The sequence below is a fragment of the Salvelinus fontinalis genome, chromosome 6, assembly GCF_029448725.1.
Source record: "Salvelinus fontinalis isolate EN_2023a chromosome 6, ASM2944872v1, whole genome shotgun sequence".
NCBI lineage: Eukaryota > Metazoa > Chordata > Actinopteri > Salmoniformes > Salmonidae > Salvelinus > Salvelinus fontinalis.
In genome coordinates this window covers 17,763,449-17,787,467 of record NC_074670.1, presented here as the reverse complement: position 1 = coordinate 17,787,467, position 24,019 = coordinate 17,763,449, and the positions used below count along the sequence as shown (strand labels likewise).

At 42.2% G+C, this 24,019-nt stretch overlaps 3 protein-coding genes across 5 annotated transcripts in view; 1 reads left to right on the top strand and 2 right to left on the bottom strand.

Annotated features, from left to right (window-relative positions):
• LOC129857230 (gamma-enolase-like) overlaps nt 1-5,422 on the bottom strand; it is a 9,662-nt gene extending 4,240 nt beyond the window's left edge. Inside the window, exons 1-7 of one of the 2 annotated variants that reach the window (XM_055925270.1) lie at nt 5,314-5,422; nt 4,218-4,303; nt 3,903-3,998; nt 3,434-3,492; nt 3,234-3,303; nt 2,950-3,083; nt 1,361-1,583 (exon numbers count right to left, since the gene is read on the bottom strand). In XM_055925270.1, coding sequence (XP_055781245.1) covers nt 1,361-1,583; nt 2,950-3,083; nt 3,234-3,303; nt 3,434-3,492; nt 3,903-3,998; nt 4,218-4,302 — 667 coding nt within the window. In that variant the 5' untranslated portion in view covers nt 4,303; nt 5,314-5,422. Of the gene's footprint in view, nt 1-1,360; nt 1,584-2,949; nt 3,084-3,233; nt 3,304-3,433; nt 3,493-3,902; nt 3,999-4,217; nt 4,304-5,164; nt 5,263-5,313 lie in introns of those variants that run through there. The other variant, XM_055925271.1, reaches the window with a different exon arrangement.
• Nucleotides 5,423-8,544: 3,122 nt separating this feature from the next.
• LOC129857229 (myeloid leukemia factor 2-like) lies at nt 8,545-12,984 on the bottom strand. 2 transcript variants are annotated; one of them, XM_055925268.1, is made up of 8 exons: nt 12,297-12,984; nt 11,772-11,883; nt 11,430-11,465; nt 11,242-11,295; nt 10,876-11,004; nt 10,581-10,740; nt 9,615-9,822; nt 8,545-9,029 (listed from the first exon to the last, which is right to left on the bottom strand). In XM_055925268.1, exons 1-8 carry the CDS (start codon nt 12,338-12,340, stop codon nt 9,017-9,019), a joined length of 756 nt encoding a protein of 251 aa, XP_055781243.1. In that variant the 5' UTR covers nt 12,341-12,984; the 3' UTR covers nt 8,545-9,016. The 2 variants fall into 2 exon arrangements, with proteins under 2 accessions (XP_055781243.1, XP_055781244.1); XM_055925269.1 differs by having other exon boundaries at nt 9,608-9,822; nt 12,297-12,983.
• Nucleotides 12,985-18,366: 5,382 nt separating this feature from the next.
• On the top strand, nt 18,367-23,945 carry LOC129857228 (cell division control protein 42 homolog). The gene is made up of 6 exons (XM_055925266.1): nt 18,367-18,454; nt 20,748-20,852; nt 21,128-21,200; nt 21,404-21,513; nt 22,646-22,843; nt 23,010-23,945. Exons 2-6 carry the CDS (start codon nt 20,748-20,750, stop codon nt 23,097-23,099), a joined length of 576 nt encoding a protein of 191 aa, XP_055781241.1. The 5' UTR covers nt 18,367-18,454; the 3' UTR covers nt 23,100-23,945.
• Nucleotides 23,946-24,019: the final 74 nt, after the last annotated feature.

Genomic DNA, 24,019 nt, shown 5'->3' with positions numbered 1-24,019 from the left:
TGCGCATTAAGAAATGATTCATACCCCTTGACTTATTCCACATTTTGTTATATTACAGCCTGAAATCAAAATGGATAAAATAGATTTATTTTCACACCCATCAACACACAATACCCCAAAATGACAAAGTGAAAACATGTTTTAGACATTTGGCAAATGTATTGAGTCAATACATGTTAGAATCACCGTTGGCAGCGATTACAGCTGTGAGTCTTTCTGGGTAAGTCTCTAAGAGCTTTGCACACCTGGATTGTACGTTGTGTTTTTGGTTATTGTCCTGCTGGAAGGTACATTTATCTCCCACTGTCCGGTGGAAAAGCAGACTGAACCAGGTTTCCTCTAGGATTTTGCATGTGCTTAGCTCTATTTAGTTTATTTTTATATTAAAAACCTCTCTATTCCTTACCAATGACAATCATGCCCATAACATGATGCAGCCACCACCATGCTTGAAAATATGAAGAGTGATACTCAGTGATGTGTTGCGTTGGATTTGCCCCAAACATAATGCTTTGTATTCAAGTTAATTTCTTTGCCACATTTTTTGCAGTTTTACTTTAGTGCCTTGTTGCAAACAGGATTCATGTTTTGGAATATTTGTATTCTGTAAAGGCTTCCTTCTTTTCAGTCTGTCATTTAGGTTAGTATTGTGGAGTAACTACAATGTTGTTGATCCATCCTCAGTTTTCTCCTATCACAGCCATTAAACTCTGTAACTGTTTTAAAGTTTCCTTCCTCTCCGGCAACTGAGTTAGGAAGGATGCCTGTATCTTTGTAGTGACTGGGTGTATTGATATACCATCCAAAGTGTAATTAATAACTTCACAATGTTCAAAGGGATATTCAATGTCTGCTTTTTATATGTTTACCCATCTACCAATAGGTGCCCTTGTTTGCAAGGCATTGGAACCCCTCCCTGGTCTTTGTGGTTGAATTTGTGTTTGAAATTCACTGCTCGACCTTACAGATAATTGTATGTGTGGGGTACAGAGATGAGGAAGTCGTTCAAAAATCATGTACAACAAGAGTGAGTCCATGCAACTTATTATATGACTTGTAAGCAAATTGTTACTCCCAAACTAATTTAGGCTTGCCATAACAAAGGGGTTGAATATTTTTTGACTCAAGACATGTTAATATTTCTAAAAACGTTGACATTATGGGTATTGTGTGTAGGCAAGGCTGTAATGCAATAAAATGTGGAAAGAGTCAAGGGGTGTGAATACTTTCTGAAGGCAATGTAAGCCAATTGGAAGGCTGTTTCCTTCACATCTGAAAACACAAAGCTGAGGGTCTACAGAAGTTGTTTTCGGACCATGCAGTAGTGTCTTTGATATGTCTTTCCTCCTGTCTCTCTCACCTTCAGTGTTCTCCAGTATGTTTGGGGCGAACCCCCCCTCGTCCCCCACGTTGGTGGCGTCCTGGCCATACTTCTCCTTGATCACTTCCCTCAGCGTCTGGTACAGCTCCGCCCCCACACGCACAGCGTCCCTGAAAGACTCCGCCCCTACAGGAAGTACCATGAACTCCTGCATGGCCAGCTTGTTGCCCGCATGAGAGCCCCCGTTGATGACGTTAAAGGCCTGAGGGAGAGGGAGACCAGGGGAGGAGAGGGAGACATACATCAGTATTTGTCAATTTACAGCATTTATTCATTCCTTTATCCAGCAGTTCCTTCATTCCTTTATCCAGCAGTTCCTTCATTCCTTTATCCAGCAGTTCCTTCATTCCTTTATCTAGTTGTTCCTTCATCCCTTTATCCAGTTGTTCCTTCATTCCTTTATCCAGCAGTTCCTTCATTCCTTTATCCAGTTGTTCCTTCATTCCTTTATCCAGTTGTTTCTTCATTCCTTTATCCAGTAGTTCCTTCATTCCTTTATCTAGTTGTTCCTTCATTCCTTTATCCAGCAGTTCCTTCATTCCTTTATCTAGTTGTTCCTTCATTCCTTTATCCAGCAGTTCCTTCATTCCTTTATCCAGTTGTTCCTTCATTCCTTTATCCAGTTGTTCCTTCATTCCTTTATCCAGTTGTTCCTTCATTCCTTTATCCAGCAGTTCCTTCATTCCTTTATCCAGTAGTTCCTTCATTCCTTTATCCAGTTGTTCCTTCATTCCTTTATCCAGTTGTTCCTTCATTCCTTTATCCAGCAGTTCCTTCATTCCTTTATCCAGTTGTTCCTTCATTCCTTTATCCAGTTGTTCCTTCATTCCTTTATCCAGTTGTTCCTTCATTCCTTTATCCAGCAGTTCCTTCATTCCTTTATCTAGTTGTTCCTTCATTCCTTTATCCAGCAGTTCCTTCATTCCTTTATCCAGTTGTTCCTTCATTCCTTTATCCAGTTGTTCCTTCATTCCTTTATCCAGTTGTTCCTTCATTCCTTTATCCAGTTGTTCCTTCATTCCTTTATCTAGTTGTTCCTTCATTCCTTTATCTAGTTGTTCCTTCATTCCTTTATCCAGTAGTTCCTTCATTCCTTTATCCAGTAGTTCCTTCATTCCTTTATCCAGTAGTTCCTTCATTCCTTTATACAGTAGTTCCTTCATTCCTTTATCCAGTTGTTCCTTCATTCCTTTATCTAGTTGTTCCTTCATTCCTTTATACAGTAGTTCCTTCATTCCTTTATACAGTAGTTCCTTCATTCCTTTATCCAGTTGTTCCTTCATTCCTTTATCTAGTTGTTCCTTCATTCCTTTATCTAGTTGTTCCTTCATTCCTTTATCCAGTAGTTCCTTCATTCCTTTATCCAGTAGTTCCTTCATTCCTTTATCCAGTAGTTCCTTCATTCCTTTATTCATTCATTCCTTTATTCATTAATTCATTCAATGACAGAGACAACTGTCTGAAGCCTTCATCTTATCTTTTTTACAGAGTAGGTTATGGTTTTTGGTCAAATGTATTCTATGACAGTCAACTGAATACAGGTGAAAATGTAACGGTAATGAACTCACAGGAACTGGAAGCACTAGCTCTGTGTTTCCTGCCAGGTCTGCAATGTGACGGTACAGGGGGACACCTTTCTCTGCGGCACCAGCTTTGCATATGGCCAAGGACACACCCAGAATAGCATTGGCCCCGAACTGAGCTGAAGGGAGCAGAACGAATAGATATGAATTAAGGGAAAGATCAAATTGAAAAAGCACTAGTTAGAATAAAATGTTCACACGCCAGCTCTTGAGACCAGGACTGGTCCAAGCTGGTGTCTCATATGTGATTCATACAGGTTGTTACTTACACTTGTTCTCAGTGCCGTCCATCTCTATCATCATCTTGTCCAGTTTCTCCTGTTCTACCACACTGACCCCCTGCAACACAGCACATCTCAGAGAGCTGATGAGACATCTTTCTCTCTTTATCTCAGTTACAAATATGCCCAAACAACCACACTGCAACACAGGACACAACCCACACACACACACTCACGACCGTACTCACCGACTGGATGAGGGCAGGACCGATGGTGTCATTGATGTGACCAACAGCCTTGAGCACACCTAGGAGAAGGAGGGATGTAGTGAAGGATGAGAAGAAACCGGATGAAGAAGAGGTGGTGGAGGAGGAGGAGGATACAGAGACAGGACATAAGAATGAAGAAAAGGACACAGAAAAGTAGTTCATTCTGCACCTCACTTAGTGTAGTCATCTTAATTTTCCTCCTCACAGTGCTACCATAAGTTAATATGGCTTACTGCTCATATCTTCTCTAGTACCCATCCATCTCGTAGCACATTTCTCTATCCCCCTTCACCTCCCCTCACACACACACCGACACAAACACACACGAACGAACGATCATACACAAACACACACACACACACACACACACGAACATCATTGCACAAACACGCACGCACGCACGCACGCACGCACACACACACACACACACACCTTCCTCAGCCCTCACCTTTGCCCTTGTAGCGGCTCTTGTCTCCGTCTCTCAGCTCCAGGGCTTCATAGATGCCAGTAGACGCTCCGCTAGGCACAGCTGCCCTGAAGACACCTGGAAGGAGGAGGGAGAGATTTGAGGGAATGGAGGGGTGAGGGCATGAGGGAAGGGAAGGTAGGGTGAGGGAGGGGAAGACAGATGGGGGAGGGAATAGAAGGGTTGAGAAAACAAGGGAATGGAGGGGTGAAGGATAAAGGGGAATTAACCAGTTGATAATGGAATATCTCAAATAATCACACCATGTCGTGATGTTGAAAAATACCAGTCTCTCACCTTTGTCAGTGTGCAGGTCCACTTCCACTGTGGGGTTCCCTCTGGAGTCCAGGATCTCCCTGGCAACAATGATCACTATCGACATCCTGTGGGGAACACACACACGCACAGTCAGAGGCAAATATAATACAGACACAATTCATTCTCACATCTAACAGGCACACATACAAATATACACACACACACACGTACACACGTACACACACAGACACACACACACACACGTAGACACACACACAGCACCTTTCATCCTCTCTTTTAGCACATACAGTACACGCACCAACCCTCCTTCTAACACAGCCTTGTTCTAACACAGCCATGTTCTAACACAGCAGAGGGATTTCTGCATGATCAAAACAAGCTTTAGAAGAAGGGAGAGAAAGATGAGAGGAACAAGGGAACGGTGGTAGAGATTCTAAAATGATTAAATCCCCCTTTGGCCAGAAATGATGAATATTCTGAGATGGGGTAAGTGATGTTCACAGAGTGAGAGATAAAAATAACCTCTTAAATTTATTTTCTGGAGACATAACAGAGAATATAGAGACTAACACAGGCAGACTTCTACTCTCACAGGCAGACTTCTACTCTCACAGACAGACAGACAGACAGACAGAGACAGACAGACAGACAGACAGACAGACAGACAGACAGACAGACAGACAGACAGACAGACAGACAGACAGACAGACAGACAGACAGACACACACACACACACACACACACACACACACACACAGCAAACTGGCACAAACTGACGCATAGTCAGGAGCAGATGCACTCTAAGCACATACAGCAACACACACCACACCGCAATTGACAGGCCAACCATCAAACACATTCAACATCGAACCATGGACTAGTAGGACACACACAACGCGCTGTCATTCCTTGACACACACACACACCATCAGTGAGTTTAGACACATAAGCTGATGCAATGGTACCTGTGCTGTGCTGTGCAGTCAAGGACTAATCAGAGGATATGAGCTGGCGGAGGGATGAAATGGTGAGAGAAGAGAGCAAAGAGACAGAGGAGAGGAAACTGAGAAGGATGAGAGGAAGGAAGGAATAGATGTATATTGTTTTCCATTACCTGCAGTGTGTGTGAAGCCTGGTAGGGAAAGTGAGAGAATGTGAGCAAATGAGAGAGAAGGAGAGCGAGAGAGGGGCACAGGGAGGAGGTAGAAAAGGGGAGGCGGTGAGAACGTGCGACAGACGGGGGAGGGGGAACGCGCAAGTTATTGGAAGATGCAGAGGAAAGGGGAGGGAGCGAGAATGGGTCAAGGAGACAGAAAGAGGAGAGGAGAGAAGGATTCAGCATAGCAGCAGTAACCACCGAAAAAGAGGGGTTGTGTGTGTTCTCTGTTTGGCTTGAGCCCAAAGAAATGTCACAAAATAGAATAGGAGAGAATGCAACATGGAATACAAAACACAATCTCCCACAACCCCCCTGTCCCATCCCATGATGACACAGTCAACACACTGCACCACAGCTACAGCCCTAGGCACTGACGCTCAGTATATTGGCAAACACAACAATTACACATTCATTTATGCATACATTTGCTGGAACAATATTTCCACAGATGTCATGAGTACTAGTCAGTAGTGATGTAAGCCCTGATAAGCTCACATACACAGAGAACAAGCAGAAACAGACGGCAGGGTTGGCAGGAGTATATGCTGGGAAATACTGTGGGATGCATGGGCTTAGCTTGCTGTGTGTATCTGCTAGCTAGAACATACTGGAGGATGCATTCACTTAGTTAGCATTAGCATTAATCTTCTAAAACATACTGCTGGCTGCAGAAATCTGTTTGTATGGCTATCAGATTTGTATAGATACAGTATGTAGATTGGCCTTGTATAGACTGTTGTGACCAAACTGTAGGTTGTATTTGGCTTAGCCTTAGCATGCACAGTATAGGAGGGGAGATATTGAACTCCCTGTAGTCCAGGTTAGATAGCCATATGGAATAGATACAGTGCCTTGCAAAAGTATTCATACCCCTTGGATTTCTTCACATTTTATTGTGCTACAAAGTGGCATTAAACTGGATTTAATTGTAAAAAAAAATGTCAACAATCTACACAAAATACTCTGTAATGCCAAAATGGAAGAATAAAAAAATTAAATAAGATTGATAGAAATTTCATATTTTAGTTGTTGCATAAGTATTCAGCTCCCTGAGTCAATATATGTTAGAAACACATTTGGCAGTGATTACACCTGTGAGCCTTCTTGGGTAAGTCTCGGGCTTTACCCACCTGGATTGTGCAATATTGAATTTCATAATTCTTCAAGCTCTGTCAAGATGTTAGGAGTCATGGCCAGCAATTTTCAAGTCTTGCTATACATTTTCAAGCAGATTTAAGTCAAAAGTTTGACTTGGCCACTCAGAAACATTCACTGTCTTATTGGTAAGCAACTCCAGTGTAGGTTTGACCTTGTGTTGTAGGTTATTGTCCTGCTGAGAGGTGAATTCCTCTCCCAGTGTCTGTTGGAAAATAGACTGAACCAGGTTTTCCTTTTGCCTGTGATTAGCTCCATCCTGTTTCTTTTTATCCTGAAAAACTCCCCCGTATTTGCAGATGTCAAGCATACCCATACCTTGATGCAGCCACCACCATGCATGAAAATAAGTAGGCAGTTACTCAGTGAAGTGTTATGTTGGATTTTCCCCAAACATAAGACTTTGCATTTAGGCCAAAAAGTGTATTACTTTAGTGCCTTGCTGCATACAAGATGGGTGTTTTGGAATATTTTTATTCTGTATATTTGTATTCTTCATTTCACTTTAAGTCATTATTGTGGAGTCACTACAATGTTGTTGATCCATCCTCAGTTTTCTCCCATCAGATCCATTGAACCCTGTAACTGCTTTAAAATCACCAATGGCCTCATGGTAACATCCAAGAGCAGTTTAATTCCTGTCCTGTCCTGCACCTCAGTTCAGAAGGATGTCTATCTGGATGTGTCTGGGTGGTTTAATACATAATCCACAGCATAATTATTAACTTGACCATGCTTAAAGAGATATTCAATGTCTGATTTGTTATTGTTATCCATCAACCAATCACAAACCTTCTTTGAGGCTTTCAAAAAGATCCCTGGTCTTTGTAGTTAAATCTGTGCTTGTAATTCAATATTTGACTGAGGGACCTTACAGATATTTTATGCACGGGGGACAGAAGAAGGGTTAGTCATTAAAAAATAATGTCAACCCCTATTATTTCACACAGAGTGAGTCCATGTAACTTATGTGATTTATTAAGCAACATTTTACTCTTGAACTAATTTAGGTTTGCATAAACAAATAAGCTGAATACTTATGCAATGGACATATTTTAGTTATCACATTTTTATTAATCTTTTTTAAAAAACTGAATTTTTCTTCCACTTTGACATTACAGAGGAAATTGACAACAAAAAAAGACAATTAAATCAATCAATTCTAATTCCACTTTGTAACAATAAAATGTGAAGCAATCCAAAAGCTCTGAATAATTTTGCAAGGCACTGTATGTGAATGAAGGCGTGTAATAGAGGACCAGGGCCAGTAACTAGTGATGTGTAGCATTTAACAGAATACAGAGATGAAAGATAGAGAACGAATAACAAATCACACAGGGCAGCTATAAAATACAGAAGGAACCTCAGTGATGAAGGTGACAATTATGGAAGAGAGGGGGGAAGAGATATCCAGAGGGAATGTGCCACTGGAATGGGCAGAGGGCAGGGAGGATTTTGATTGGCTTCTTCTCTGGTGTGTTCCAGCTGGATGTCATATGACCATCTGCAGCTATTCTGACACTAGATAGTGAGAGCACGAGTTTACACACACGAGAGAGTGAGTGTGTAGGGATATGAATGTGTTTATTTGTGAGGGAGTATGTATGAAGGGATGGACTGTGCCATAGGACACACTATTTACTGTGGCATTTATAATATAAACAAAGTGTTGGGATGGAAAGGCATGCTGAATATTGAACAGATTCAACAGCAAAACAAAAATACAACCAAGTAACATTTTCACATGTACCAGGGTTGGGATCAATTCCACTTCAATTGTGCCAATTCAGGAAGTAAACTGAAATTCCAATTCTCATGGGTTTGCAACAACAAAAATGTGTATTGGAATGTCAGTTTACTTCCTACATGGAAATGGGATTTTCAGACAAGACTGTATAAAAGACAGAAAAACACCAGCAAACTCCATTTCTCCTGTACCACCTTTAGTAATGTCAGTCCTTGTCAGGTCAAAACCTGTTCTAAAAACATAACCCATCCACTCACTATTCCATAACAAACCACAACACAGTGTGCAATTATCTAACAATGTTTAATGTTCGTTTTCATTAATTAGTTTAATTAGTCAACAGTATACAATTCAATTCACAGACACACTAGTGTCTACACAAACATATATGGACTGTACAGCACATGTGTAGTATGTAGTGTGGCAATGTATATATATTTATATAGTGAGGTGGGCAATTAACGCATGTAAAGTTGGAGGGTGGCTCTATATACAACTTGAGTGTGTGTAATCATGTGTGTACATGTGTGTCCGCAGGTGTGTATGGAAACAGTAACAGCAGAGAGGTTGAACCATAATTGCGGGTATTGAGTGTATTGGGTTCTGATGTGTGTGTGTTAAATGTATAGTTCATATATAGACAGTCCCATCATATCAAATATCTTCACGGTCAGTCATGACCCTCTCCTCCCTTCTTCGTTCACAGCATCAGGCAGATCCCCTCGGTATCCTCTCCTCCATCCTTCTGCTCACCTTTCACCCTTGACCCCTGGCAGGAGAAAACACATCACTTCATCAGTGGGTGATGAGGATCTCAACTGTCATAGTGTCTTCTTGTCTCTTCTCCTACACTGATCTGAAAACACTGGCTATGTCAAAAGCAATATGGAGAATTCTTAAATGGGACTGAGCTTTTGCCTGTCCACTTGTTTAATGTCAGAGCAGATGGAGTGGTGTAACGTAAACCACTGTAGACTATTGAGATCAATCAAATGTATTTATAAAGCCCTTTTTTCATCAGCCGAAGTCACAAAGTGCTGTACAGAAACCCAGCCTTAAACCCCAAACAATGCAGATACACCCATTGATCACAGACAAACTAACAACTGGGACAGGCCCAGCTCCAGACTGATCTCATCTGTTCCCTGGACCTTATGGACTCACCTAGTGGATTTGAAAGGACTGCATCGGGATTGGCGTAAGCAAAAGACCCTATATCAGGGTTGATACCTATCCACTACTTTCAGATCAACAAAGGGTACAATAATTGATTTGGGACTGTGCAGTGCTATCCACAGTACACACACTTTTACAAACACACAGACATACAGGTCATGCTCCTCCTACCTCTCACCAGTCGTAACGGGGGCGAGTTGCAGGTGGGAGGTGTCTGGGAGACTCATGGCGAGGGGCGGGCGGAGACGAGGAGCTGGGTGGGGCGGCGAGGGCCAGCTGTTGCCCACCTGCCCTCCTGTCCCGGCCGTAGTCTATCCCCCGTGCATTTGGGGGAGGGTACCTTCCGGCTGTGCTCCTCCACTCCTCATCGAAGGCAGCAGCCTCACCTGAGAGAGAGACAGGGGAGAGAGGGGGGTCAGAAACCGGGACAGGGGAGGAGGGGGTCAGAAACATGGCCAGACATAACTAACCAGGCAAGTCTAGCAATGGAAACAGTTGCAAATACAGCCATTTAGCATCCATATGCTTTTATACCCAAGGCAAATGGTTTATTATTACTTGGGGGTTAGAAACGTGGTTATAAGTCCTCCCGGGTGGCGCAGCGGTCTAGGGCACTGCATCGTGGTGCTAGCTGTGCCACCAGAGTCTCTGGGTTCGCGCCCAGGCTCTGTCGCAGCCGGCCGCGACCGGGAGGTCCGTAGGGCGACGCACAATTGGCCTAGCATCGTCCGGGTTAGGGAAGGTTTGGCCGGTAGAGATATCCTTGTCTCATCGCGCTCCAGCGACTCCTGTGGTGGGCCGGGCGCAGTGCGCGCTAACCAAGGGGGCCAGGTGCACGGTGTTTCCTCTGACACATTGGTGCGGCTGGGTTCCGGGTTGGAGGCGCGCTGTGTTAAGAAGCAGTGCGGCTTGGTTGGGTTGTGCTTCGGAGGACGCATGGCTTTCGACCTTCGTCTCTCCCGAGCCCGTACGGGAGTTGTAGCGATGAGACAAGATAGTAATTACTAGCGATTGGATACCACGAAAATTGGGGAGAAAAGGGGGTAAAAAATAAAATAAAAAAATAAATAAAAAAGAAACGTGGGTATGGTCATACTGATTCTGGAGAACCGTAGTGAGTAGCACATGTAGCTCCATGACTTACTCTCCTCCAGGTTGATGTAGTCCTGCCGTTCTTCGCGGTCGCCGGTGTGGCGGTTTCGGGAGCGCTCCATCACGTGACCGCGGTCCCAGATGTGGTGGCCAATGGCCAGGCGCTCCAAGCCACTCTCGCTGTCACGCATCGATTGCCGCGTCTCACGAATCTGAGGGGAGGAGGTAGTGTTCAGCAAGGAGCTAGTAGTAGAGGCCAGTAGCTCTGGAGGATTGGCATTGTAAACCCCTACTGAACAATGTACATGCAATCACAGCAGTAAATTTAATTTGGCCTGCTCTCTTACCCCTCCAGGTGCAGTCCTCAGTTCGCTGGTCTGCTGGTAGACTTTAGGGGCTCCCATGTCTGAGGAGGAGTAGGAGATGACTGTGGAGGAAGAGAACGTCTGACAGTTTGGCGAACCCGACATTCTGTCCTAAAAGGGAAAGATAAACATAATCCAGCTAGACAAGATGTGCTAAGTTTCAACCACTGTGAACTCATGTTGGGTCTTTGCTTTAGACTGAGTTGTTGCTGGGTCACAAAACGTTAACTCTAAAATGTGTTTTTTCTGGACACAGAGAATCTCCATTGAGGGTATTTTTTAGCCAAGGAACATGCTTGATCTGGGAAAGCAGGTGAGGGAATACCAGGAATCTCTGAAAATACTCACCATGTTCTCCATCATTCCTCCCATCATCCCAAACATGTCCATGAAGCCTCCCCCCTGGGGAAGGAACACATGAGGAAGTCAGTTATCTGATTTTGAAATTGAGAATTTGTTTTGAACATATTGGAACGGTGCATTCTGGGCTCTAAGAGGCAGAGATAACATCTTAACACACAGGGACAAGGACTCACCATTCCCATCATTCCAAATGGCTGCAGGGCTCCAGCCTGAAAAGCAGTAGGAGGTTATTTAACAGCAGACAACAAATATGCAGTAATATAACATTTGTCTACACTACATATAATCAAATAGCTATGGTGTGTTGTGGTGTATACCTACCAGGGTTGGGTCGATTCCATTTTAATTACAGTCAATTCAAAAAGTTATCCTAAGTCCAATTCAAATTCCAATGTTTACTCATTGAAGATAATTTGAATTGTAGTGTACTTCCTAAATTTGAAATGGAATTGAACCCAACATCACACACAATTACTAGAGATACTCAGAGTAGTGACACTCTCGCTCACACACACCTGAAGGTGGGGTGCACGGGGAGGCTGAATCTGAGGACTGAGGGGGAAAGGTTCGTAGCCAAACGACCCAAACAGACTCCTCATCTGTTGCCTCTGGGCTGCGAATGGATCCCTTCAAAACAGAAACAATTTATCTCACTGAGGATACAGATCAGGAAAAAACCCCAGCAGTGAATAAGGAAAGGGATTGCTGACATCATGATGAAAACTCAGGTGAGAAATCCACCTGTCTCCAGGTGTACACGACCATGGTTACTCATCATGGAATGAGAATATAAGGGGTAAACACATACTTATGTAAAAAATAATAAGCTAGACATAACCATGATCCATCCCAGCCGTGATATAGTTAACTATGTGGTGTATGTAGTTACCTAATATATTCTGGCTGCCTGCCTACACATGGTGGCAGGAGATTAGGCCTTTAAATCTCAGAACAAACGACAACGACTGGGTTGATTCATTCAAATGGGTATAAAAGCAAAACATGCAGTTCGCTTGGATAAAAGGCAATACGATACTCACATCATGTAAGGGTTGTCATCCACGTCATTTAAATATCGAAACATGTTGTTTTGCTTAGCTAATTAAGCTAGCTGGGGCTAGCTAAAAACGTAGCTTCTTCGGGCCTCAGTACAAAAAATAATGTAAGAGGACAGTAAATGTACGACCTCTCATTCGGTTATTTCGACACTTCTAGAACAGCGTACCGACGGACAATAGTGAGAAATGTGCAGCAGTATTGTTAGCAAGTTAGCTATCCTTGCTCGCCACCTAGCATCCGTGTAAGGAAACTAGCCTGAAAACTAGCTTACAAACCAACGTTGGAAATGAGCCCCTTAAAGCAGACTTATTTGCCGATAGAAAGTTGTATATTGCTCACGCCTAAGTACAACTTAATACATTGGCTAGGGTTTTCCTAGTAAGATAGCTAGCTATTTTTCCACTGTTGATTGCACATGAAAACGGAAGTCAAGCTGACAAAGGAAGCCAAAACGTCAGGAATCCAAAGGAAGAAAGATGTTGATGTCTCTACAATTTTCCAACAACCTGACACCTACAAACGCCTCTCTTTTGTGCAAAACATGCACCTATCCGTTCAGAAGCCGTGGTGCTAAATGTCACCGAATAAAAAACAAATGACCCTGCAAAACGCCTGTAGCCCGCAAGCTAGAATTAAGCGAAATGTCAATAAAAAAAAAGGGGGAGGCAACATCCGGAAATGACGCAGGCTCGTCGTCAATGAGGATAGAATGCAAAAAGCCCAACATGCCTTACCATTGCTAATGTGTAATATCTGTCAACCAATGTCACTTCTTTGGTATCTATTTACATAATTTTTTGTATTTTTTTGTATTGAATGTCATTAAAAAGAGCTGGTGACAGGGTGTCATTATGTCACTGGGTGACATAAGTTATATAGAGCTTAAAATCATCATCAACTATCTTTTTTTCTAAAGCATAGTCTTGATATGACTGTAAAAACAGAACATTTAAAAAAAAGACTCAGAAAGAACTTTAGGAATCAAAATATTGCCAGAAGTTACAGAAATGTGAGAACACTGCTCTCTACAGGCCTTGCATTGAGGATCAAACTGCTGTTGCATGCATGCATGCTCAAAAGTTGTGCCAACTGTCAAATATGTTTTTGAAGTTAAGTTTGAATGTCACATGCACAAGTATAGTGAAATGCATTCTTGCAGCTCCAAACCCAACAATGCAGTAATCAACATCAAAGTAGCACTAAAGATAACACAAGCTAGAACAAAAACACATGAGAACTGAAAATAAGAACACAAGGTAATAAGCTATATACAGAGTCAGTTCCAATACCATATTTACAATGTGCAGGGTTACTGGAGTGATAGAGGTAGACACAGTGCATTCCGAAAGTATTCAGACTCCTTGACTTTTTCCACATTTTGGGACGTTACAGCCTTATTCTAAAATGGATAAAAAAATATATATATATACATTTTCACAAAACACACCATAATAACAAAGCAAAAACAGGTTAAGACATTTTTGCAAATGTATTATAAAATAAAACACTACGTAAGTATTCAGACCCTTTACTCAGTACTATGTTGAAGCACCTTTGGCAGCGATTAGAGCCATCCAGGACCTCTACACCAGGCGGTGTCAGAGGAAGGCCCTAAAAATTGTCAAAGACCCCAGCCACCCGAGTCATAGACTGTACTCTCTACTACCGCATGGCAAGCGGTACCGGAGAGCCAAGTCTAGGACAAAACGTTTTCTCAACAGTTTTTACCCCCAAGGCATAAGACTCTTGAACAGGTAATCAGGTCTCTCCAGAGATGTTTGATCAGGTTCAAGTCCAGGCTCTGGCTGGGACACTCAAGGACATTCAGAGACTTGTCCTGAAGCCACTCCTGCGTTGTCTTGGCTGTGTGCTTAGGATTGTCGTCCTGTTGGAAGGTCTGAGGTCCTGAGTGCTCGGGGGCAGGTTTTCATCAAGGATCTCTGTACTTTGCTCTGTTCATCTTTTCCTCGATCCTGACTAGTCTCCCAGTCCCTGCAGCTGACAAAAGTCCACACAGTATGATGCTGCCACCACCATGCTTCACCGTAGGGATGGTGCCAGGTTTCCTCCAGACGTGACGCTTGGCATTCAGGCCAAAGAGTTCAATCTTGGTTTCATCAGAGGAATTCTGGAGCTCTGTCAGAGTGACCATCGGGTTCTTGTTCACCTCCCTGACCAAGGCCTTTATCCCCGATTGCTCTGTTTTGCCGGGCAGCCAGCTCTAGGAAGAGTCTTGGTGGTTCCAAACTTCTTCCATTTAAGAATGATGGAGGCCACTGTGTTTTTGGGGATCTTCAATGCTGCAGAAATGTTTTGGTACCCTTCCCCAGATCTGAGCCTCGACACAATCTTGTCTTAAAGCTCTACGGACAATTCCTTCGACCCCATGGCTTGGTTTTTGCTCTGACATGCACTGTCAACTGTGGGACCTTATATAGACAGGTGTGTGCCTTTCGAATTCATGTCCAATAAACTGAATTTACTACAAGTTGTAGAAGCATCTCAAAGATGATCAATGGAAACAGGGTGCACCTGAGCTCAAATGAGTCTCATAGCAAAGGGTCTGAATACTTATGTAAATAATGTATTTCTGTTTTTTCATTTTTCATCAAAACCTATTTTCGCTTTTTCATTATGGGATATTGTGTGTAGATTGATGAGGAACATATTTTATTTATCCATTTTATAATAAGGCTGTAATGTAACAAAATATAGAAAAGTGAAGGTGTCTGAATACTTTCCGAATGGACTGTATGTATAGGGGTAAGGTGAATAGGCATCAAGACTGTCTAAAGTCAGTATAAATGTGTGTGCATGTTACAGTATGTGTGTGTTGGAGTGTCAGTGAGTGTGTAGAATACTGTGACTGTGCAAAAAATAAAAAATAAATTCAAGGGTCAACTCAGATAGTCCGTGCAGCCATTCTGTTAGCTACAGTTGAGCCAAATACATTTAAACTCAGTTTTTCACAATTCCTGACATTTAATCCAAGTAAAGATTCCCTATTTTAGGTCAGTTAGGATCACCACTTTATTTTAAGTATGTGAAATGTCAGAATAATAGTAGAGAATGATTTATTTCAGCTTTTATTTATTTCATCACATTCGCAGTGGGTCAGAAGTTTACATACACTCAATTAGTATTTGGTAGCATTGCCTTTAAATTGTTTAACTTGGGTCAAACGGTTCGGGTATCCTTCCACAAGCTTCCTACAATAAGTTGGGTGAATTTTGGCCCATTCCTCCTGATAGAGCTGGTGTAACTGAGTCAGGTTCATAGGCCTCCTTGCTCGCACACGCTTTTTCAGTTCTGCCCACACATTTTCTATAGGATTGAAGTCAGGGCTTTGTGATGGCCACACCAATATCTTGACTTTGCTGTCCTTAAGCCATTTTGACACAACTTTGGAAGTATGCTTGGGGTCATTGTCCATTTGGAAGAACCATTTGCGACCAAACATTAACTTCCTGACTGATGTCTTAGTTTATGCAGCAGTAGTTTATGTGTTGGGGGGCTAGGGTCAGTTTGTTATATCTGGAGTATTTCTCCTATCTTATCCGTTGTCCTGTGTGAATTTAAGTATGCTCGCTCTAATTCTCTCCTTTCTTTCTCTCTCTCTCTCTCTGAGGACCATGCCTCAGGACTACCTGGCCTGATGACTCCTTGCTGACCCAGTCCACCAGGCCGTGCTGCTGCTCCAGTTTCAACTGTTTTGCCTGCGGCTATGGAACCCTGACCTGTTCACCGAACGTGCTACCTGTCCCAGACCTGCTGTTTTCAACTCTCTAGAGACAGCAGGAGCGGTAGAGATACTCTCAATGTGATCGGCTACGAAAAGCCAACTGACATTTACTCCTGAGGTGCTAACCTGTTGCACCCTTGACAACCACGTGATTATTATTATTTGAACGTGTTAGTCATCTATGAACATTTGAACATCTTGTCCATGTTCTGTTATAATCTCCACCCGGCACAGCCAGAAGAGGGCTGGCCACCCCTCATAGCCTGGTTCATCTCTAGGTTTCCTCCTAGGTTCTGTTTTTTCTAGGGAGTTTTTCCTATCCACCGTGCTTCTACATCTGCATTGCTTGCTGTTTGGGGTTTTAGGCTGGGTTTCTGTACAGCACTTTGAGATATTAGCTGATGTAAGAAGGGCTTTATAAATAAATTTGATTTGAGATGTTGCTTCAATATATCCACATAAATTTCCTGCCTCATGATGCCAACTATTTTGGGAAGTGCATCAGTCCCTCCTACAGCAAAGCACCCCCACAACATGATGCTGCCACCCCCATGCTTCACGGTTAGGATGGTGTTCTTCGGCTTGCAAACATTTTTCCTCCAAACATAACAATGGTCATTGTGGCCGAACAGTTCTATTTTTGTTTCATCAGACCAGAGGACTAAAAGTACGATCTTTGTCCCCATGTGCAGTTGCAAACCGTAGTCTGTCTTTTTTATGATGGTTTTGGAGCAGTGGCTTCTTCCTTGCTAAGCGGTCTTTCAGGTCATGTTGATATAGGACTCGTTTTACTGTGGATATAGATACTTTTGTACCTGTTTCCTCCAGCATCTTCACAAGGTCCTTTGCTGTTCCGGGATTGATTTGCACTTTTCGCACCAAAGTACGTTAATCTCTTAGAGACAGAACGTGTCTCCTTCCTGAGCGGTATGACGGCTGCATGGTCCCATGCTGTTTATACTTGCGTACTATTGTTTGTACAGATGAAAGTGGTACCTTCAGGCGTTTGGAAATTGCTCCCAAGGATGAACCAGACTTGTGGAGAGCTACAATTTCTTGGCTGATTTATTTTGATTTTCCCATGATTTCAAGCAAAGAGACACTGAGTTTAAAGGTAGGCCTTGAAATACATCCACAAGTATACCTCCAATTGACTCAAATTATGTCAATTAGCCTATCAGAAGCTTCTAAAACCATGACATCATTTTCTGGAATTTTCCAAGCTGTTTAAAGGCACAGTCAACTTAATGTATGTAAACTTCTGGCCCACTGGAATTTAGATACAGTGAAATATAAGTTAAATAATCCATCTGTAAACAAATGTTGTAAAAATTACTTGTGTCATGCACAAATTACATGTCCTAACCGACTTGCCCAAACTATAGTTTGTTAACAAGAAATTTGTGGAGTGGTTGAAAAACGAGTTTTAATGACTCCAAACTAAGTGTATGTAAACTTCCGACTTCAACTGTATTTAGCAGTCTTATGGCTCGGAGATGGAAGCTGTTTAGGAGCTTGTTGGTTTCAGACATGATGCACTGGTACCACTTACCGTGCGGAAGCAGAGAGAAAGGTCTATAGCTTAGGTGGCTCAAGTCTAACGATTTCATTGCCCTTCCTTTCACACCGGCTGATATAGAGGTCCTGTATAGCAAGGAGCTCGGCCCCAGTGATGTACTGAACCGCCATGCAATCGAGGGTGGTGCTGTTGCCATACCAAGCAGTGATGTAGCCAGTCGAGATGCTCTCAATGGTGCAGCTGTAGTACTTTTTTGAGGATTTTAGATGGTGTGCATTTCCACTGTACTGCTATCCTCGTGGGGTTCAGTTTTCACTCCAGTCCATTCCACCCATTGGATTAAGTCACGTTTATGAAGTTGATTTATTTGTTGTTGATATTATGTTTACAAGTCACTGTCATACATACTACTGGCTAGATGCCGGCTACCACCCGGTCACGCAATCCTGCACCTTAGAGGCTGCTGCCTTATGTACATAGACATGGAATCCCTGGTCACTGTGATAATGGAACACAGTACACTTTATTAATGTTTAGAATATTGTTCTACTCATTTCATATGTATGTATTGTACTGTATTCTAGTCAATGTCACTCTGGCATTGCTCGTCCTAATATTTATATAATTCCATTATTTTACTTTTAGATTGTGTGTATTGTTGTGAATTGTTGGATACTACTGCACTGTTGGAGCTAGGAACACAAGCATTTCGCTTCACCCGCAATAACATCTGCTAAATATGTGTATGCGACCATACAATTTGATTTTATTGTATTTATTGTCGGTAGGTGGCAGTACTGTCACAAGGACGTGGGGGAAAAGAAAAAAATCTTCACTCAAACCCGGATGTAACCAACGCCTAATTGCCGGAGAAAACGGTGAGTACTTTTCTGAAAACGGGAATAATGAATTTGTTTTAGTTGAATAAATGTGAAGACAGTTGTAGTATAGATTAAGCCATCGTTATATATTAGTGCCTACTCACGTAAGAAACGTTGAATTGTTAACGACCATAAGCGACTTTTTAGGAAATTAGCAATCACAGGCTAACCGAGGGGCAATGCCTGCCAGCCAACCCACATTGTCATAACTTTGAAAACTTTCATGATATGCGGACTGTACAAAATAACCAACTATCGGCAATGTTTTATGACAATCTAACTTTACCCAAAAGTATCTGGCTAGTTATATGCTTCACGTTAATGTCTCCCGAGTAGCCGGTAGCTAACGTTTGTTATGAAAGTATTGTTCAATTTTGCCTGACACTTCATACAGTGTAGAACAAATTGTAAGGTTTAACTTTCATTCATTTTTAGACTGACTGAGGCTTTAATGGCTAGCTACAGATTGTTACACCAGATAATGTGTGAAACCAAATATTGTTGGTATCCATTACTGGGAGTTACAGGTTACTGTATGGTGTAACGGTAACACAGAGAATTTGACCAACCTTAGTGATATAACCTTTACAAACTTCGTTGTCAATTCGGCCAAACATGTATATTCTAAAATGTCTGTGTCCAGTTGCAGGTAGTGCGTTTGAATTTAGAAAATGCTCAGTTAATGTGTACGGCGCCATCTTAGTGTTGCCAAATTAAGGTTGGTCGAAATTTCTCTGTGCTACGCCAAACAGTACCTAACCTGTAACTAACTCCCAGTAATGAATCCCCAACATCTGGTTAAATCGCATTATCTGGTGTAACAATCTGTAGCTATGCAATGGCATGCTTGCGGTCCTTGCATTTTTTTTCTGGGAAATATGGGTGCATTTAGACAAGCAGGTCCACTCTTTCCTATACTAATTGGTCGTTTGACCAGTCACATCAGATTTTATTTTTTCCATTGCTGATCTGATTGATCTAAAGATCAGAATTAGTCAGCCTGTCTAAACGCAGCCTATGTCCGGTGCCCCGCAGTCCAGTTCACTTGCTGTCTGCGGAAGTTAGTTAAGCCATAACGGTAGAGCCGATTATTTATTCATAATAAGAGATGCCATTTCCTTTCACATGTTTAGGTATAGACTAGCTGCTTTTAGCAACGCTAGCATTTACACACTAGCGTTGCTGGGAATTAGCTTGTAAAAAACCCGCCTAGTTCGCCAGAAGTTATACAATTAATTTCAATTTACTCTATCGATTGTCTGTAGGCTTGATCCTTATGCAGGGTTGAATTTGTAAGTGAACAAAAAAAACATCTATTCGAACGTATAATTAATCAGCATTTCCAAACGTGGGTCTGTTGTAGACCCATGTCGTTCCTCAGCGAGGTCAGTTTCTCTCTGCATACATCATGTCAAAATAAAAATCCCCAACAAGATCTTGCTTTTTTTGTGCATGTATGGCACACGTGCATGACTTTTATTTTGACATGAAGTAAGCGGAGAGAAAGTGGGTCTACAATTTTAATGTATGTTCTAGTGGATGTTTTATCTCAATTACCCCCAGCATAAGGACTAACCCTAAGGACAATCGGCAGAGTAAGTTTAAAATAATGTTATTTAACCTCTGTCTTCCGGTGGACTATCGCATTTTTTTGCAAGATAATTCCCAGCGTCACAAGTGTGGAATACTAGCGTTGCTAAAAGCAGATAGCTATAGAGTAGCCTTTACTAATGTGTTAATCTAATTATTCAGCAGAAGTAACGATTTGAAATTAGAATCTTAAATCAGGCAAAACGCAACAAGTAGTCATGACTGTACATCATGTCGCTTCCCTGTCATGTCTTTGCTATGCAAGTATGCGGACGTTGTCTAGCAGTAACTGGAAATAACTTTTTATTACATAAAACCAAGTGTGTCACAGAGACACATTTTTTGGGGTAGTCCAAGCATATTTTGATTTGTCTGGACCCCTGTCTGTTTACCTGTCTCTCTACCTCCTTCCGTTGACTAGTAGAAGTTCTTCCTCCCCACAATGAACATGTTTCCATTGTTTGTGGTTTGATGATCAATAGATGCCCTTGTTTTGATCATTAGCCTAACACACCATGTACATGGCCTGAATGTACATCAATAGACTGCAGGCCAGGCAGACAGTGTTATTGCTAATCGGGGTGCAGTTGTTTTGTTGTTTTTAGTTTGTGGAGTCACAAGCAAGGTCTAAATATGTCCTTCATGAGATAGTAACTCTACTTTGTTATGTCTGTCTCTCTCTTTTTCTCTCTATGAGTAGATGCAGACAATAAAGTGTGTAGTGGTGGGGGACGGAGCTGTAGGAAAGACCTGTCTACTTATCTCCTACACAACCAACAAGTTCCCCTCAGAATACGTGCCTACGGTAAGAGGTGGGCAGGGGAGGGTGTAAGTAGGGTCAGACAAGTCACACCCTAAACACTGTGGAGGTCAGTGGGGTGATGTCCAGAGAGCTGAGTGGGAGGGTAGAATGGGCTTTAACACCATAACCAGCCAGTTGGGGTAATGTTTGATTTGAACCCTTTTTTATTTTTAAAACGTTTATCTTATTGGTTTTACATTTGCTTCATTAAATAATTTTTGATGGGTAACATCCCTTGAACTATTTTACTCATTATTTTGTGTGTCTCACGTGTGCAGGTGTTTGATAATTATGCAGTGACGGTGATGATCGGAGGGGAACCCTACACACTTGGGCTTTTCGACACCGCAGGTAATCTGTCTCTGTCTGTCAATTTATGCTTTTGTCTATATATCCTTTTAAGCAGTCTGTGTGCTACAACTAAATCCTAGTCTGCCTTTGTTCATTCTTGAGAACATATGATTTCTTGTAAACGCAACTCAACCAGTTGAATCGTTCAATATCACATTAGTTTCATTGTCACCGCGTTCTCTCCCTCTGGTTGGTCGTCTCAGGTCAGGAGGATTACGATAGGCTGCGACCTCTCAGCTACCCGCAGACGGATGTCTTCCTCGTCTGTTTCTCCTGCGTCTCACCCTCATCCTTTGAGAACGTCCGAGAGAAGGTCAGTGTTGGTCTCTGAGTCGACACACCTCAACTTTTTACCTTGTATTATTACCCATAGAGAAACTTCTAGATGACGGTCTGAACCCTTTCCTTAGCCTCTTCACCTTCTGTTATGGCAGAAGATCTCCCAAAGCCCATTGGAAGGCTAGGTGAAGTCCTCCTCATATTGCTTACATCAGGAATGGGCAACATTGATGGGGCCGCAGTGGCACACGGGTCTGTGTACCCACATCCATTCCCACACATGCAGTCAGAACCGACCTAAGAGCCGGCCATAGCCTTTCGGGGGCCCTAAGTTTTCTTGCGAGCGAAAAATTGAAGTTTTAGTTAAGTTCCTGCAATTCTACACATTTTGCCATGGAGTGTAGAGAAAATGTTGCAGTATTAAAGTAAGTTTGCTTCAATTCTATACATTTTGCCATGGGGCGGAGAGAAGATTTTACAATTTTAGAACATTTCATGCAATTCTACAAATTTTGCCATAGGGTGGAGAGAAAAATGTGTAGTTTTACAGCAAAGGTTCTTAAATTCTACACGCTGCCGTAGTGTAGAGAGAAATGTTTGCAAAATGAATGGGGGCCTCCCGGTCGACCATGATTACTACAAGTTTAGATGGCTAGACTAACTTACCAATCTAAAAAATCTTAGCTGACATGGCTAATTAAGTGACTGTCAGTGACTAACATAACACAAGAAACTCCTGATTCACAACCACATTTAAAAATTGCAAATTGTATTATACTATTGTAAGTTGAGACCCCGTATGAGTTCCAAATTGTTTTGTTTTTTTAAAACACATTTTGGGAAATTTATCCGCGGCCCTCCAGTTGCCCATTCCTGGCTTACATCTATCTCTGTTGATATCTGCAAACAGAATGGCTAGGGGCTAGCTCAGGGTAAAAAAAAATAAGAGCATGTACTACTAGCACTCACTTTGCTGAAAAATGTACTTACTACAACTGGGGTATGTAGTTGTCTCACCATGCTATCTTAAGATGAATGCACTAACTGTAAGTCGCTCTGGATAAGAGTGTCTGCTGAATGACTAACATGTAAAAATGATTTTGAATTGAGCATATGAACTGATTCTGTACACACTCTGACCTCTGTGTATCCTTTGACCCCTGTAGTGGGTTCCAGAGATTTCCCATCACTGTCCTCGTACACCCTTTCTGTTGGTGGGCACCCAGGTGGATCTGAGGGACGATAGCAACACTGTGGAGAAGCTGGCCAAGAACAAACAGCGCCCCCTGTCCCCTGAGAGCGGAGACAAGCTGGCCCGGGACCTCCGGGCCGTCAAATATGTGGAGTGCTCCGCCCTCACGCAGGTAAGAGGCCAAGGATTATGATGATGTTACATTGTTAGAGGGAAAAAGAGCTGATAAGGACCCATGGTGGCTGAAACATTGCTGTACTTCACAAAATAGGTTTGAATACATTTATAAACCATGAAAAGTCAATGCAAACTCCCTCTCTCCTCTCTCTCTCTCTCAGAGGGGGCTGAAGAACGTGTTTGACGAGGCCATCCTGGCAGCTTTGGAACCTCCTGAGACTAAACCCAAGAAACGCTGTGTCCTGCTATAAAGGGAGGAGGAGAGAGGGAGCGGTAGAGGGGCAGGGCTAAGAATGGGCGAGTTGGTTACAAATAAGAGAAGCAGATCAACAGCTTGAAAAAGGACAAAAAAGAGTGAAAAGGAAGGAGATGAAATGACATCGAGACTCCAATACATTCATGCACTGTGCCTTCTTAATATGTATTGAAAAAAGGAGAGGAGAGCGATTTGGTCTTTCAAGTAAAGAATACAAGAGGGGAAGGAATCAACAGAACTTTCATCTAGTCTCCTTCTCCAGATACACTTTAGACATCTGCAGTGTTTACCCTAACATTACTTCTGTGGGGCGGGCTCTCCTACCTGCCTTTGTGCCTCGCTTAAATGAAATAAATACCTTGGGGAAACACTTAATTGACATTCTTTTCTTTTGTTGCTACTTTGAGGAGGGAGGGGGAGAACACAAGATTTGTTTCCACTCCCGACCAGGCTAGCATGCTAGAATGGTCACTTTTCCTTTTGGGACACACCAAGTGCATTTTCGCCTCAGATTTTACTGTCTTCTGCAGGCGACACAGAGAACTGAATTTATATTATTTTTTATCTCTTTTTGTGTCCTGTACGATGTATTCATTTTATGATTTTCTTTGGGGAAATTCTTAGCGTATATTATTTTTTTGGTGCGTAATAAAAAAAGTTATTTGCTTGACTACCAACTTGATTGTGATTGGTTGATAGTATAACACATTAAGCTGTAGTATTTTGAATAGCTGATCTTAATCTTGAAAAAAACAATGATGGTGAGATTATAACCTTTTCCTAGTCAACTTCTGGATGTTTGTAATTGCAGAATGTTTGTAATAAAATAGTTTAACTGACACAGTTGGTCATTGAGTTAGTGTGTGATTCTTATTCTTCTATATGTTTCACGTGACGTATACAGCACACATCATA

Excerpts from the sequence above, each read along its gene's own strand:
- LOC129857229 (XM_055925268.1), bottom strand. The coding sequence starts at position 12,340 with ATGTTTCGATATTTAAATGACGTGGATGACAACCCTTACATGAT. Across the intron at positions 11,466-11,771 it reads CCCGTGCACCCCACCTTCAG|GCTGGAGCCCTGCAGCCATT; the intron begins GTGTGTGTGAGC and ends ACTGCTTTTCAG. Across the intron at positions 11,005-11,241 it reads GAGGAATGATGGAGAACATG|GACAGAATGTCGGGTTCGCC; the intron begins GTGAGTATTTTC and ends TTTCCCTTTTAG.
- LOC129857228 (XM_055925266.1), top strand. The coding sequence starts at position 20,748 with ATGCAGACAATAAAGTGTGTAGTGGTGGGGGACGGAGCTGTAGGAAAG. Across the intron at positions 21,514-22,645 it reads TTGAGAACGTCCGAGAGAAG|TGGGTTCCAGAGATTTCCCA; the intron begins GTCAGTGTTGGT and ends TGACCCCTGTAG. Across the intron at positions 22,844-23,009 it reads AGTGCTCCGCCCTCACGCAG|AGGGGGCTGAAGAACGTGTT; the intron begins GTAAGAGGCCAA and ends TCTCTCTCTCAG.